This window comes from Rhinoraja longicauda, chromosome 24 (genome assembly GCF_053455715.1).
Source record: "Rhinoraja longicauda isolate Sanriku21f chromosome 24, sRhiLon1.1, whole genome shotgun sequence".
Lineage (NCBI taxonomy): Eukaryota > Metazoa > Chordata > Chondrichthyes > Rajiformes > Arhynchobatidae > Rhinoraja > Rhinoraja longicauda.
This window is the reverse complement of record NC_135976.1, coordinates 26,813,288-26,829,628: the sequence shown is the minus strand read 5'-3', so window position 1 is coordinate 26,829,628 and position 16,341 is coordinate 26,813,288. Positions and strand designations below refer to the sequence as shown.

Sequence of the window (16,341 nt, the reverse complement as noted above, 5' to 3'; positions counted from 1 at the left end):
GAGAAGGCGGGAAAATGGGGTTAGGAAGAAGAGATAGATCGGCCATGATTGAATGGCAGAGTAGACTTGATGGGCCGAATGGCCTAATTCTACTCCTATCACTTATGACCTAATGACCCGAAACGTCACCTATTCCTTTTCTCCAGCGACGCGGCCCGACCCGCTGAGTTACTCCAGCTTTTTGTGTCTATCTTCGGCATAAACTAGCATCTGCAGTTCCTTCCTACACATGGAGCCCTCTTTGTTGGCTGTTCCACAAAATGAACGTAGGCGGTAGGTTAGAACCTCACTCCTTCCGCTAGTGAGTGCAATGCTGCCAAGAATTTGTCCTCAGTTGACACCTTGTCATGGGACTGGATGATGCGTGTGGTGTGGGAAGTTCAGGCGACACCGAGAGGGATGCCCTTCATACGAATTAGAATACAAATCTCCTTAACCCTGCCTCTGCCATTTAAAGAGGTGAATAAGTACAGGAGGAAGCCTTTGATTATACCCCAAACATCTGCCCATTAAAAGGTTGGCAATTTGTTGCATTAGCTTTGTGTAACGATACAGCACGGAAACAGGCCCTTCGGCCCACCGAGTCCATGCCAACCCGCCATCCCCGCACGCTATCCTACACTCTCGGGACAATTTACAATTTTGCCAAGCCATTTAGCCTACAACCTGCACGTCAAGGAATAGGTGATGTTTTCGGGTGGGAACCCTTCTTACATGACTGTTGTGAGTGAGGCTCACACACCTTGCCTTTGGATAATGACTTCAGTAACATACTTTCTTCATTATCACAAAAGTAGCTTTCCAAAAAATGCCAGGTAAAATAGCACTGATTTTTTGTTGTTGTTACATTTACGATTATAAGCATTTGTCGATCTGTTGAGAGGTTCACAAATAGTTAGAACAATCAGAACAATCTGCAGCTGAACATGTTCCACAAACAACACAGGGAGAAATATGTTTTTACATTCACGAAGTCCCCACAAACCCCCATATCTGTAGATACTTCACTCCCTTGGGTAAAAGGCGTGACGGTGGTGTTCCTTGAAGACTTCCTTTTGGAGATTTGGAGTTGAGAGATAGAACGCTTTGGCCCACCGAGTCCACGCCAACCATCGATCGCCGGTTCACCCTAGTTCTATGTCCCACACACCAGAGGCAGTTTACAGAAGCCAACTAATTTACAAACCTGAAGGTAGACACAAAATGCTGGTGTAACTCAGAAGGTCAGGTAGCATCTCTGGAGAAAAGGAATGGGTGACGTTTTGAGTCGAAACCCTTCTTCAGACTCCGAAGCAGGGCTCCAACCCGAAACGTCACCTGTTCCTTTTCTCCAGAGTAGCTAGCTGCCTGACCTGCTGAGTTCCTCCAGCATTTTGTGTCTATCTTCGGTATAAACTAGCTTCCGCAGTTTCTTCCTACACGTTTAATCTACATAAATACACACCTTTAAAATGTGGGAGGAAACCGGAGCACCCGGAAACAAACCCATGTAGTCACAGGGAGAACGTACAAACTCTGTGCATACAGCTTACAACCCAGCGGTATGAATATTGCTTTCTCTGATTTCAAGTAACCCTTGCATTCCCTCTCTCTCCCTCCCTCCCCTGTACTGGTCGTCCAGCTAGTTTCACTGTTCGTATCCCTTAGTTATCACCTCTTCCACAGCCAACCAAGGACTACCTGTCCTTGGTCATCGGTGCCGGCTCTGATTTGTTCTGAACCTTTTCATACCTCTAGTTTCCCTCCCCCCTGACTCTCAGAAGAAGGGTCTCGATCCGAAAAATTACCTTTTCCTTTTCTCCAGAGATGCTGCCTGACCCGCCGAGCTACTTTGTGTCTATCTTAAGTCTTTCAAATGGTGTTATAGCATTTAACAGCTTTAACTACTACCATTCCTTCTCTCCTGAGACGCTGCCTGACCCGCTGAGTTACTCCAGCATTTGGTGTCTACCTTCGATTTAAACCAGCATCTGCAGGTTTTTTTCCCTGCTTAACTACCACCATCTTCCGTTTGCAAGTATTTCTTCACAAGAAAAGGCAACCGGGGAGATCTATGCTCCCAAAAGTCAAGCATTGCTAATGGCCATTCCCAATAGAAACTGCCGGAGTACAGATGTACTCTGAGTAGATAACAAGTATAAACAGGAAATGGACAGTGCAGTGTATAGACAGGAAACCACAACGTACTCTGTGTACTGGAGGAGTTGGCACTGAGATAACACTGCAGGTGGTTCTCAATGCAATATTGCATAACATACCAGTCTTATTCTATTCTAACCAACTGATTCATAGAGTCCTAGATTCACCCTTCGGCCCAACTTGCCCACGCCGACCAACCTGCCCAATGTACATTAGTCCCACTTGCCAGCGTTTGGCCCATATTCCTCTAAACCTGTCGCCCTGCTGCTGTTTGTATGACGTGTTATTACCTCCCCCACAGCCAACAATGGACCATTGTGGGCTCCACCTTTCCTTGACCATCGCTGCTGGCTTTGATCTGTCCTTTTGCCTACTTTTCATTCATTTGTTCTACGTTACTTTTCATATCTCCCGGTTCCCCCTCCCTAACTTGTGCCCTCTCTCCCGGCAACTTATTCTGTGCACCCCCACCACCCTTTGTGTGAAAACGTTACCCCTCAGATTCCTATTATATCTTGCCCCCCTCACCTTAAACCTATGCCCTCTGGATCACAACTGGTTCACACTGGTATTTATTTGTAATCGTCCTCACTCCAGTTATCTCTCCCAGTTCGTGCTAATATCCTTCTGTACCCACACATATCTGTCAAGCCACCTCTTAAATGCACACACACCATCCGTTTCAACAGTTCCACATATTCTATGTGAAGAAATCCCCCTTAAGTTCCCTTTATATTTATCCTCTCTCTCTGTTGAACACATGAAAACTTTGATGTGAAATCATTCTCTACATCTACCATACAGTATGAGTGCCCTTCATCTATATACTAAAACTCTCGTTTATTTGTTTGTTTGTTCCTGAACAACAGTCAAAACGGTGCACGATAGCGCGACAATTTTATGCCCACCTTACTCACCGTCGACCCTTTGGTGCTAATGGAAGAAGTTTCATTGAAATCGGTGTCATAGTTTTAAAGTTATTCACGTTTTAATGTTTAAATCTATCTCCTCGGGAGGGAGGGGGGAGGGAGGATAAGGGAGGATGAGGGGGATGGAGTTGGGGGGAGGGGAGAGGAGTGGGAGGGAGGGGGAGGGGAGGAGAGGAGGGAGGGAGGGAGGGGGGGGGGAGAGGGGTGAGGAGGGGACGGGAGGGGGGTAAGAGGGGAGGAGGGGGGACGAGGGGTGAAGAAGCAAGGAGAGGGTGCTGCACTAATGCAGGAGAGGTTTGGGCCTTGGTCTAGTAGCTCTTAAAAACCCCTAGTGAAAATGTCCAAGTCTGCTTAATCCTTCCCAACATTGGTAGAATTCTTCTCTATATCTTTTCTGTACTTGTTTCTGTGTCTCAGTATACTGTTTGTGATATGGAGACCACAAAGAACATAATGGCCTCAGTGTTATCTAATCAGGATTATGTATTTATTTAACATTAACTCTCTGCTGTAGTAACAACCCCCCCCCTTCCCCCTCTCTCGTTCCTAGGTCTCCCCCCCCCCCCCCACCACCACCTTGGTACACACTCATTCCTCACACTATCTCACCCTCCTCCCTCCCCCTCCACCCACCCCCCTTTCCCCTTCCACATATATCCTTCCCTCCGGCTTTACATTTCACCCATCCTTCCTTACCTGGTACCCTTTTGTCTCTGTTTCGTCTCTAGCCTTTGTCCACCCATCTGACAATCACAACCCCCCCTCACCTATATCCACCTATCACTTGTCCTGCCCCACCCCCCTCTTTTCCATCTTTCTCTCCATCCCCCCCCACCCCCCACCCCCCTCCTCCCAACTAGCAAACTGATGCATTATAATAGTTTTGTTTCGTTTTGAGACACAGCGTGGAAACAGGCCCTTCGGCCCACCGAGTCCATGCCAACCAGCGATCTCCGCACACCTACACTATCCTACGCACACCATTGACAATTTACAATTATACCAAGCCAATTAACCTATAAACCTGTACGACGCTGAAGTGCGGAAGGAAACCGAAGATCCCGGAGAAAACCCAATCAGGTCACGGGGAGAACGTACAAACTCCGCACAGAAAAGCACCCACAGTCAGTATGGAACCCAGGTCTCTGATGCTGTAATGCAGCAACTCTACCTCTGCACCACTGTGCCAACCACTAACACTGAGAATGATCCTCTGTCCTCTGTATCTTCTCCTTTGCTCTATCTATTGTACTTGAGTATAGTATTACAGACCTCCCAACATTTGATTTTACAAATTCAGAATTTTGATGTCCAAAATTCAGAATTTTACATCAAAGTTCATAATATGGCGCGTAATGCAACTTTTCAGCTAAAAAAAAGTACGCACGCCAAATGCGCGTACGCGTTGCGAGTGAAAAACGACTATTATTTCCAACAGTCTGTCGTTCTTGGGCTGCATGTACAATGTCAGGCCGATCATGAGTATATTCTGGTATTTATAGAAAGGCTATTGAACAGAAATACTTTCTACAACAAAGAAAAAATAGTTTTGTTTTGTTTTTTCTATTTTGGTTTTTCCGTACACATCCCAATTCTCTTGGTATTGAATAAAAGAATAATGGTCATAAAATGTATGACTAAGTTATGAAGAGTTTCATTTAAAAAACTGCACATACCTAATTTAATTGAAGACATACTTGCTCCAGTGGTCTTCAGCAGCAAATCACAATGATCCATGTCCCCCCCCCAACCCTACTCCCCCCCCACCCTACTCCCCCCCACCCTACTCGCCTCCCCCCACCCCACCCTCCCCACCCTACTCCCCTCCCCCCACCCCACCCTCCCACCCCCCCTACTTTCCCCCCACCCCTCCTCTCCTCCCCCCTTTCCCCCCAAATCCACCCCCTCAACCCTCCTCCCCCACTCCCCTCCCACCCCCACTCTCCCCCTCCCACCCCCACTCTCCCCCTCCCTTCCTCCACCCCCCCGACCCCCACTCCCTCCTCCCACTCCACTGCCCCACTCCCCCGTACCCCAACCCCCTCCCCCCAATCCCCTCTCAACATCAACGGGCTTCAAGCTCTGCAACGAGGCGAGGCCAGGAGCGAGGCCGGGCAAGCGGCGAGGCGAGGTGAGGCCGGGCCAGCGGCAAAGTGATGCGAGTACAGCGACGAGGCGAGGCGAGTACAGCGGCGAGGCGAGACCAGAGGCGAGGCGAGACCAGCGGTGAGGCGAGACCAGTGCCGAGGCGAGGCGAGTACAGCGGCCAGGCCAGGCCAACGGCGAGGCGAGACCAGCAGCGACGCGAGGCGAGTACAGCGGTGAGGCGAGACCAGAGGCGAGGTGAGGCTGGGCCAGCGGCGAGGCGAGGCGAGACCAACGGCGAGGTGATACCAGCAACGACGCGAGGCGAGACCAAAGGCGAGGCAAGTACAGTGGCGAGTCGAGGCGAGTACAGCGGTGAGACCAGGCCGGGCCAGCGGCGAGGTGAATACAGTGGCGAGGCGAGACCAGCGGCGAGGCGAGGCCGGGCCAGCGGCGGGGTGAGGCGAGGTGACCGGCGGGGCGGGGTGAGGTGAGGCAAGCGGCGGGGCGGGGCGGGGCGGGGCGAAGTGAGGCGAGGTGACCGGCTTGGCGGGGCGAGGTGAGGCGAGCGGCGAGGCATGCGTTTTGCGAAAAGATGTGAGGCGAAATCAGAATGGCAGAAATTAAATAAGAAAGCAGAAATTTTCCACCAAATTGGGAAGGGTTGGGAGGTCTGGTATTATCTGAACTGTTTGGATAGCGCGCAATCAAAACAAATGTTTTTCACTCTACCTCTGTACACATGACAATATAAACCTAAACTTACTACAATCCGTCTGAAGAAGGGTCCCGGCCAGAAATGTCACTGATCCATTCCTTCCGTAGATGCTACCTGATCTGCTGAGTTACTCCAGCACTTTTATTTTTTTAGTCAAGATTCCAGCATCTGCAGTTCATTGTGGCCCTGTTCTTGTTTACCTTCTTTACAACTTTGTCATTGTTTAGTTTGATTTAGTTTACAGGCACTGCGTGGAAACAGGCCCTTTGGCCTGGCCAGCGATCTCTGCACACTAACACTATCCAACACACACTGGGGACAATTTTTACCTTTTACACCAAGCCAATTAACCTACAAACCTGTACGTCTTTGGAGTGTGGGAGGAAACCGAAGATCTCGGAGAAAACCCACTCAGGTCACAAGGAGAATGTACAAACTAGGTACAGACAGCACCTGTAATCAGGATTAAACCAGGGTCTCTGGCACTGTAAGGCATCAGTTCCATCGTTCTACCGCTACGCCACCGTGCCGTCCTGTGTGTAGTATGTTGCTACTATTAACAGTATCTGTACATCTCCGTCTCATTGCTTTTTGCCAATTTAGTTTCCACATTCCAAAGTACCCTCCCATTTCTCCAATTGAACAATATCCTTTCAAACAATTATTCAGTGGATGTCAGGTTCAATGGAAACGTTGGCAAATTCACGCAGTCCATGAAATCCACAATCAACATCCACAAAACAAGGCAATACCTGTCCAACACAGGCCTAATCTTTAATTAACTCCAGCAATAAAACCTCGGGAACAAAAGTCCAAAAAGAGATGGGATTAACTATTAAGGAAATGCATTGTGATCTCTTGCACCAATTACAATGGCATCATGAACCGATGAAGCAGAAAGAAGAAGCCCTACAAGCCACCAAATTTTAGTTTACCTACAATGCACATAAGAAGATTGGATGCTGGTTTATACCAGACTGTTTTAGTTTAGTTTAGTTTAGAGATACATTGTGGAAACAGGCCCTTCGGCACGCCGAGTCAATAGACAATAGACAATAGGTGCAGGAGTAGGCCATTCGGCCCTTCGAGCCAGCACCACCATTCAATGTGATCATGGCTGATCATTCTCAATCAGTACCCCGTTCCTGCCTTCTCCCCATACCCCCTGACTCCACTATCCTTAAGAGTTCTATCTAGCTCTCGCTTGAAAGCACTCAGAGAATTCCACAGATTTACAACTCTCTGACTGAAAAAGTTTTTCCTCATCTCCGTTCTAAATGGCCTACCCCTTATTCTTAAACTGTGGCCCCTGGTTCTGGACTCCCCCAACATTGGGAACATGTTTCCTGCCTCTGACGTGTCCAACCCCTTAATAATCTTATATGTTTCGATAAGATCCCCTCTCATCCTTCTAAATTCCAGTGTATAAAAGCCTAGTCGTTCCAGTCTTTCAACATACGACAGTCCCGCCATTCCGGGAATTAACCTAGTAAACCTACGCTGCACACCCTCAATAGCAAGAATATCCTTCCTCAAATTTGGAGACCAAAACTGCACACAGTACTCCAGGTGCGGTCTCACCAGGGCCCTGTACAACTGCAGAAGGACCTCTTTGCTCCTATACTCAACTCCTCTTGCTATGAAGGCCAACATTCCATTGGCTTTCTTCACTGCCTGCTGTACCTGCATGCTTCCTTTCAGTGGCTGATGCACTAGGACACCCAGATCTCGTTGTATGTCCCCTTTTCCTAACTTGACACCATTTAGATAATAATCTGCCTTCCTATTCTTACCACCAAAGTGGATAACCTCACACTTATCCACATTAAACTGCATCTGCCATGCATCCGTCCATTCACACAACCTGTCCAAGTCACCCTGCAACCTCATAGCATCTGCATCACAGTTCACACTGCCACCCAGCTTTGTGTCATCTGCAAATTTGCTAATGTTACTTTTAATCCCTTCATCCAAGTCATTAATGTATATTGTAAATAGCTGCGGTCCCAGCACCGAGCCTTGCGGTACCCCACTAGTCACTGCTTGCCATTCTGAAAGGGACCCATTTATCCCCACTCTTTGCTTTCTGTCTGCCAACCAATTTTCTATCCATGTCAGTACCCTACCTCCAACTGAGTCCATGCCGACCAACAGTTCAGTTCAGTGCAGTTTAGTTTATTGTCACGTGTACCGAGGTACAGTGAGAAGCTTTTGTTGAGTGCTATCCAGTCGGCATAAAGACAATAGATGATTACAATTGAGCCATTTACAGTGCATAGAAATATGATAAGGGAATAATGTTTAGTGCGAGGTGCAGCCAGCAAAGTCTGATCTGGGTAGACACAAAATGCTAGAGTAACTCAGCGGTTCAGGCGGCATCTCAGGAGAGAAGGAATGTGTGACGTTTCGGGTCAAGACCCTCCTTCAGACTGAAGACAGAGTCTGAAGAAGGGTCTCGACCCGAAACGTCACCCATTCCTTCTCTCCTGAGATGCTGCCTGGCCCGCTGAGTTACTCCAGCATTTTGTGTCCACCTTCGATTTAAACCAGCATCTGCAGTTTTATTTTCCTACAAAGTCTGATCTAGGATAGTCCGAGGGTCACCAAAAAGGTAGTTGGTAGTTCAGCACTGCTCTCTTGTTGTGGTAGGATGATTCAATTGCCTAATAACAGCTGGGAAGAAACTGCCACTGCCGAAGGGCCTGTTTCCGCGCTGCATCTTTAACATAAACTAAAAGGTAGGAGAATTGTTGCCTCATAGAACCTTTGTTGCCAAGGATCAATTTCATTCAATGATACTTCAATGATATTTTGTCGTCACGTGTCCCTAGGTATTGTGAAATTCTTTGTTTTTTATACAATTGGGGAGAATCGTACGGCAGACCTCAACGAGGCAGTGCACAAAGAGTCACTACGTTTCTGGCACCGGCAAAGTTACAAAAAGTTCATCAAATAGTCTTATCTTCTTCTCGTAGTGGTGAACCAGGTCTGCCGCCGTACCTGGACACAGGTGGCCCCACATCGGGTCCCCCTTCAATCTTGGCGACCTTCTGCCGGATCTCCCTATCGGTCTCTGCTGCTCCCCCCCCCCCTCCCCCTCGCTGGGTCCCCCCATCGTTCTCACCAGCCCAGCCCCCCCTCGTTGGGTCCCTCCCATCGTTCTCACTAGCCCAGCCCCCCCTCGCTGGGTCCCCCCCATCGTTCTCACCAGCCCAGCCCCCCCTCGTTGGGTCCCCCCCCATCGTTCTCATCAGCCCAGCCCCCCCTCTTTGGGTCCCCCCCATCGTTCTCACCAGCCCAGCCCCCCCTCGTTGGGTCCCCCCCATCGTTCTCAGCAGCCCCCCCCCCCCTCGCTGGGTCCCCCCATCGTTCTCAGTAGCCCCCACCCCCGAATACCCCCCATCGTTCTCAGCAGCCCCCCCCCCTCCCTGCTGGGTCCCCCCATCGTTCTCACCAGCCCAGCCCCCCCTCGCTGGGGTCCCCCCATCGTTCTCACCAGCCCCCCCCCCCCGAATCCCCCCCATCGTTCTCAGCAGCCCCACACGAGGTTGCTCATGGCGGCCCTCCTCGTTCCCGAGTCCGCTTTCACTCTCGGCTTGTAACCTCTGCTGCGGACCATCATAGAGTTTGCATATTCTCATTAGGTCCACTCTAAATGCTCTGGTTTACTCCCAGATCCCAACGAGATGTTGGTCAGTAGGTTAATTAGCCACTAAACTATCCCAGGTGTGTAGGTGAATGCTAGACTCTGAATGTGTGGGGGAGGGGGGAAATTTGAAGGAATCGTGGCAAAATAAATTGGGATCAGTGTAAATGGATGGTTACCTTGGACATGGTTTAGTTTAGTTTAGTTTAGTGCACATACATGTACCGAGGTACAGTGAAAAACCTTTTGGTTGCCTGCCATCCAGTCAATGAAAAGACGACACATTAATACAAATGAAGGCATCCAGAGTGCACAGATACAGGGTAAAGATGGAAGGGTCTCTGTCTGTGCTGGAGACAATATCCAAACAATCCACAATCTGAGGAAATATTAGTAACTTGCTTTTAAAATGTTAATTGTACGATAACAACAAGACATATTCCACAATGAAACTGTGGTATTAACTGGAGAGGAACCCAATAATCTACACATACCCACACTGGAAGTACAGAACATTACAGCCACTAATTGTGACCTAACAACAATTCTGAAAAATTACCGAAGATAGACACAAAGTGCTGGAGTAACTCAACCAGAATCCTGTCTCAATACGTGTTCCAACCCAAAACGTCACCCATCCTTTTTTCTCCAGAGATGCTGCCGGACCCACTGAGTTACTCCAGCACTTTGTGTCTACCGTTGGTATAAACCAGCGTCTGCAGTTCCTTCCTACATATTCTGAAACATTAATTCAGTCTCCTTGCTGGTAGCTCTCCCATCTCCAAACTGGTCGTTCATGTTCTACACCACAGGTGTAAGTATAAACTGATAATATTGAGGATCAGCAACACTGTCAGGAAGTGTGCATTAAATGGACAAGTTCAATAGAAATAGACTATTTCCTGTCCATATTATATTCTAATATATGGACTATATTCAATATATATATATGGACTATATATATTTCAGATATATACTGGGGATATCAGTATAATCCCCAATTATACTGATTGGAGATTGTGCCTAGGTATGGCAATACTTTACTGAACTGCATGCAAAAATAGAATGTCACTGTATGTCTGTCCATGTGATAATAAAGAACCATTGGCCATTGAAATGAACACAGTTTCAACGCGGTGCAGGAGACACAAGGAACTGCTGATGCTGCAAACTCGTCACTGTAGGAAGATTTCGAACCAAAACGTCATTTGCCCATTCCATCCACACAGGGTGCCTGACCTGTGGAATTCCTCCAACACTTTGTGAAGTCCATATACCTTTGTCCGAACTAACAGAGAAGACGGTGAGAAAAGAGGATCTGATCTTTATGGAAGTACTGTTTATGTGCAATTGGATGACAATGTGCCCGCAAGTGTCAGCAGTTCAATATTCCAAACACGTTCCCAAGACCTGCAGGATTGTAGGTTAGTTAGCTTCTGTAAATTGTTCCTAGTGAGTACAGGAAATCATTGGTCGGTGCGGACTTGGTAGGCCAAGGAGCCTGTCCTGCGCTTTATCACTAAACTAAAAATACTTCAGTTTAGTTTAGTTTAGAGATATAGTGTGGAAACAGGCCCTTCGGCCAACCGAGTCCGCACCGACCAACAATCCTACACACCAGGGACAATTTACAATTTTACCGAAGCCAATTAACCTACAAACCAGTACGTCTTTGGAGTGTGGGAGGAAACTGGAGCACTCAGGAAAAACCTATGTGGTCCACGGCGAGAACGTACAAACTTCGTACAGACGGCATCCATCATCAAGATCGAATCCAGGTCTCTGGAGCTGTAAGGCAGCAACTCTACCACTGCGCCACCGTGCCACTAAAAATGAATATTTGGATCTTGTTACCTGTAAAACGCTTTGGGTCCTTCTGAATTTGTGTGAGATAGGTGAACCTACTTTCAACTGTTAACCTGCTAAGAGTCAGGAGAAAGTAGCCAGCCATGGACACAAAGTGCTGGGGTAACTCAACGGGTCACGCAGCATCGCTGGAGAAGGAATGGGTGACGTTTCGGGTCGAGACCCTTCTTCAGACCTCATCCAGTCTGAAGAAGGGTCTCGACGCAAAACGTCACCCATTCCTTCTCTCCGGAGATGCTGCCTGTCCCGCTGAGTTACTCCAGCATTCTGTGTCTATCTTTGATTTAAACCAGCATCTGCAGTTCCTTCATACACAATTCAAACTACTTGTTTTTATCACTCTTTCGCATCCACTCGCCACACATCTGGGCCTCAGTGATGTCAATTATGAATGAAACTAAAATCCCCCAGTAACTGGAAATACATACAAAGTACTGGAATAACTCAGCGGGTCAGGCAGCATCTCTCGAGAAAAAGAATATGTGACATTTTGGGTTGTGATCCTCCTTCAGACTGAAAGTAAGGGATGGGGGGGGGGGGGGGGGGGGGGAGGTGAGAGAGAGGGGAGTGGGGGGGGGGGGGGAGAGAGAGGAGAGTGGGGGGGGGGGAGAGAGAGGGGAGTGAGGGCGGGGGGAGGGCGGGTGAGGTGCTGCAGGCAAGAAAAGACCAGGACCAAACAGGGCCAGCCATAAATAACCTCAGACAGGGCCTGGTAGGTCCATTGTTGACTAGGCAAGGTTTGATCTCAAGAGAAACAACGTGGAGAAATGTGGAACATGTAAAACAACACGGCAGGAGGAAGGGGGGGCAAAGAGGGAGGGAACAACCCTAGCGACTGAAAACTGTGACCACCCGTTTCAAGAACAGCTTCTTCCCAACAACCATCAGGCTCTTGAACACAACAAACTAACCTCAAAGATAGATACAAATAGCTGGAGTCACTCAGTGGATCAGGCAGCATCCCTGGAGATAAGGAATAGGTGATGTTTCAGGTCAAGACCCTTCTTCGGAGTAATTCTCAGGTCTAAAGAAGGGTATTTTCTCTAGAGATGCTGCCTGAACCGCTGAGTTACTCTGGCATTTTGTGTCTATCTATGGTGTAAACTAGCATCTGCAGTTCCTTCTTACACTAACCTCAACTATGAACTAATCTTTGGCTGCACTATTAATGGGATTACTAATTTGTGGATCTTTTTGTGGTTTATTGTATATTGTCTGTGTATGAACAGGCCGGTTATGCTTCTGCAAGTAAGAACATTGCTCCCATGTCGGTACATATGAGAATTAAACACTCTTGACCCTTGCTATTGACCCACTTGGTTGGAGAATATCAACAAGCACACCCTTTTACAGACACTAAATGCTGGAGTAACTCAGCGGGACAGGCAGCATCTCTGGAGAGAAGGAAGGGGTGACATTTTGGGTCAAGACCCTTCCTCAGTCTGAAGAGGATACATAAATAAGGAAGTGTAGGGTGTGAAAACAGGACAAAGGGAATGGAGATCAAGGAAAGTGTAGAATAGATCATTGTTAGCTGGGAGAAGGTAACAACAAAGCAGAGATGGAGACAGTAAGACTGGTCGGAGAACTGGGAAGGGGGGAGGGGATGGAGAGTGAAGGAAAGCAAGGGTTACTTGATGTTAGAGGAGTCAATGTTCATACCGCTGGGGTGTAAGCTGCCCAAGCGAAATGTGAGGTGCTGTTCCTCCAATTTGCGATGGGCCTCACTCTGACAATGGAGGAGGCCCAGGACAGAAAGGTCAGCGTGGGAATGGGAGTGGGGGGTGGGGTTAAAGTATTTAGCAACCGGGAGATCAGGTAGGTTTAGGCGGACTGAGCGGAGGTGTTCAGCGAAACGATCGCTTGGTCTCGGCGAGCAAACACACCCTTTTGGCTCGTTGACTCCTCCTGACCCTTGAGGTTGACTATTCCCCTTCAAGCTGCAACCCTCTGCGTTTAACCCTGTGTGGGGAAGCTGTGACTTGGAGGGAGGTTTGTGACTGGACTGGAGGTTTGGGGGGGGGGGGTGATGGGAGGGGGTGACGGGAGGGGGGAGTGGGGCAGGTACAGCTCAGCCTGAGTCCGTCCCCCCCCCCCCCCACTCTCTGATTTTAAAGAGTGGTGTTTTATTGACATGTGTGTCCCAGATAGAAGGATGACATTCTGACTTGCAGCAGGACAAGTGAATATGTAAACACTGCTGCTTGCAAGCACAATTAAGTCCTGCAGTAAAGATTTTAAAGTCAACTTTTTTGTACCCAATTAGTAGAATCGGGGCATAAATATCAGTTGTCAGAGTGAAGAGAGACACAAATAGCTGGAGTAACTCAGAGGGTCAGGCAGCATCTCTGGAGAGAAGGAATGGGCGGCGTTTCGGGTCGAGACCCTTCTTCAGACTGTGTTACTCCAGCATTTCGTGTCTCTCTCCGGTTTAAACCAGCATCTGCAATTCCTTCCTACACAGTTGTCAGAGTGACTTGATTTGCACCGGCTGTGGCGTGTTTGTTTGGGAGGGCGAGGTGGCCGAGCCTCAGCTGCCCGCGTTACTGATGATATGTTTTGATCGCAAGCTGCTGCGATCCCTGAGTGGAAACGCTGCTCCTGCTCCTAAATGTGAAAGAGCAGCACCCCTCACAGCAGCGGCAGCCGAAGCTGACATTAAAGCCACCAAACCATATCTACAACGCTGCAGAGAGTACCCTCACAGTGGAAGTTCCTGACTATGGATCGCACAGGTCCAACTGAAAGCGCCTCGCACATTGAATGAAAACAACATCCCTAAATAACATTGGGGAATTCTGCACTTTACAGTTCGACCTGCCGACTCGTGTAAGTTTAGTCAACTTGTTAGCTACATGTAATGTAAACGTGTGGCCGATTGTAATCTTAAATACAGAAGGTGACACAACAAAAACACGCAAGAATGCATAAATACATTCCCAATGTACCCGAAGCATTTTTCATTTCACTACACATTTATGTGTATGTGACAAATAATTGACTATTGAGCATGTAGGATAACAAACGGGCTGAGCGAGAGAGAGGGGGGTGTGGGGGGGGAGGGGAGGGGGGGGATAGAAGGACAGTTGTTTGAGAGAAGTATAAGAAAATAACTGCAGATGCTGGTACAAATCGATTTATTCACAAAATGCTGGAGTAACTCAGCAGGTCAGGCAGCATCTCGGGAGAGAAGGAATGGGTGACGTTGGTCTCGACCCGAAACGTCACCCATTCCTTCTCTCCCGAGATGCTGCCTGACCTGCTGAGTTACTCCAGCACTTTGTGTTTGAGAGAAGTATCTCGGGTGGTCAATATCTCGGAGCTGCATGTGGAGAGTTCGCGTCCTTTAACACTGGTCGCGTTGTAGGTGAAGGTTGAGCTCGTTGTGTTTGCGTGGTGTTGCCGTTTAAACGGGAGCCAGAAACACGACCCTCAAACAAGGGCAGGAAAGGGTGCTTGGTTCAATGATAGTGGCGAACACTACTGAATATGACTCGAATGAATGGATAGACGCAGAGAATGTCTGAAGAGTTTTTGCACTGTTGTCTTGTTATGTATATATCTTGTTATATTATTATTATTATTATTATATTTTACATATATCTATATATCACAAGAACAGTGCAAAAACTCTACAGACAATCTCAGGGTCTACATTTAATATATCAGGGATATATATATATATCTGTTGGACCTGTGCGATCCATAGTCAGGAACTTCCACTGTGAGGGTACTCTTTGCAGCGTTGTAGATATGGTTTGGTGGCTTTAATGTATATGTATATATGTATATATGTATATATATATATATATATCTATATATAACAAGAACAGTGCAAAAACTCTACAGACAATCTCAGCGTCTACATTTAATATATCAGGGATGTATATATATATATATATAAAACAAGGGATACATTCATATAAATTCTGAATTAAGTTAATTTTTGGAAATTAAAAAAACTATGTATAGGCACGAACAATGTATGAAAATATATTTTTTGCAAGTTTTTGTTTTACATGTATTTTTATTTTGAATAAGGTTTACTTTTGGAAATAAAATACGTAGAGGCACTGACAATGAATGGTTTGAAAAGTCTTTTTTTTTGTTGCACAGTTTTAGATTTCGTACGTATTTTTATTCTGAATAAAGTTTACTTTTTGAAACGTCATTGAAGCGCAGTGCGTGTTCGTTACCTTAAGCACCCCTCTGTCCAAGTTGGGGGTCAGATCCTCGGGGCCCAGATCCTCCAGTTCAGCAATCCTGCCATCTTTCTCCGGCCGTTTCTGCTCCTGACCTGTGGTCATCTTGCAGCAGCGGTCGATTCCTGACGTTCTTCGACCATAAGACGCTGGTTGCTTTTTTCCCCCTCTCCGTCTCTGTCTCTGTCTCTGTCTCTGTCTCTGTCTCTCTCTCTCTCTCTCTCTCACTCTCAGCTCGCCGGTTTCCCTGATTCTCCCCTCGCCCTGCACGCCCTCGACTTTCCTTTAATACTCTCACAACTTCAGTCTCGCCGGCGGCTTTGGGCAGATGTGCAGGAGAGGATGGATGTCAATGTTCAATCTCCACTTCGCCTGGAGATCAAAACGCTCGCTTGCTGTTCTTTACCTCTCTCTATCTCTATCTCTCTCTCTCTGTCTGTCTCTGACTTCTCTTCCTGAATGTTGTTTCTCTCACAGTCCGCCCACCCTTTTTCTTCTTCCTCTATCTGCCCCCCCCCCCCCCTCCCCCCCCCCCTCTCCTCTCTCTCTCTCTTTCTCTCTTTCTCCTTTCGCTGCTCCCCGACAGATATGGAGGAGGTAATGGCCCAGTATTCCAAGCGCGCCTGAAAGCGGTCTATTCCTGCCACAGGTACCTAGTTCCGAGGAGCCCCAGGGCTTTTTGTACTAAGTGGGACCATCGGAATGTGACGCAGGAATGCCGGGGGTCAGAGCCATGGATCGGCGAATCCCCAAGGA

At 47.9% G+C, this 16,341-nt stretch overlaps 1 protein-coding gene across 2 annotated transcripts in view; it reads right to left on the bottom strand.

The window, feature by feature from the left end:
• LOC144605325 (peptidyl-prolyl cis-trans isomerase FKBP5-like) overlaps positions 1–16,094 on the bottom strand; it is a 62,328-nt gene extending 46,234 nt beyond the window's left edge. For both annotated transcript variants that reach the window (XM_078420450.1, XM_078420451.1), the window contains exon 1: positions 15,580–16,094. In XM_078420450.1, the coding sequence (XP_078276576.1) occupies positions 15,580–15,690 (111 nt within the window). In that variant the 5' untranslated portion in view covers positions 15,691–16,094. The remainder of the gene's footprint in view (positions 1–15,579) is intronic.
• Between the last annotated feature and the right edge of the window lie 247 nt (positions 16,095–16,341).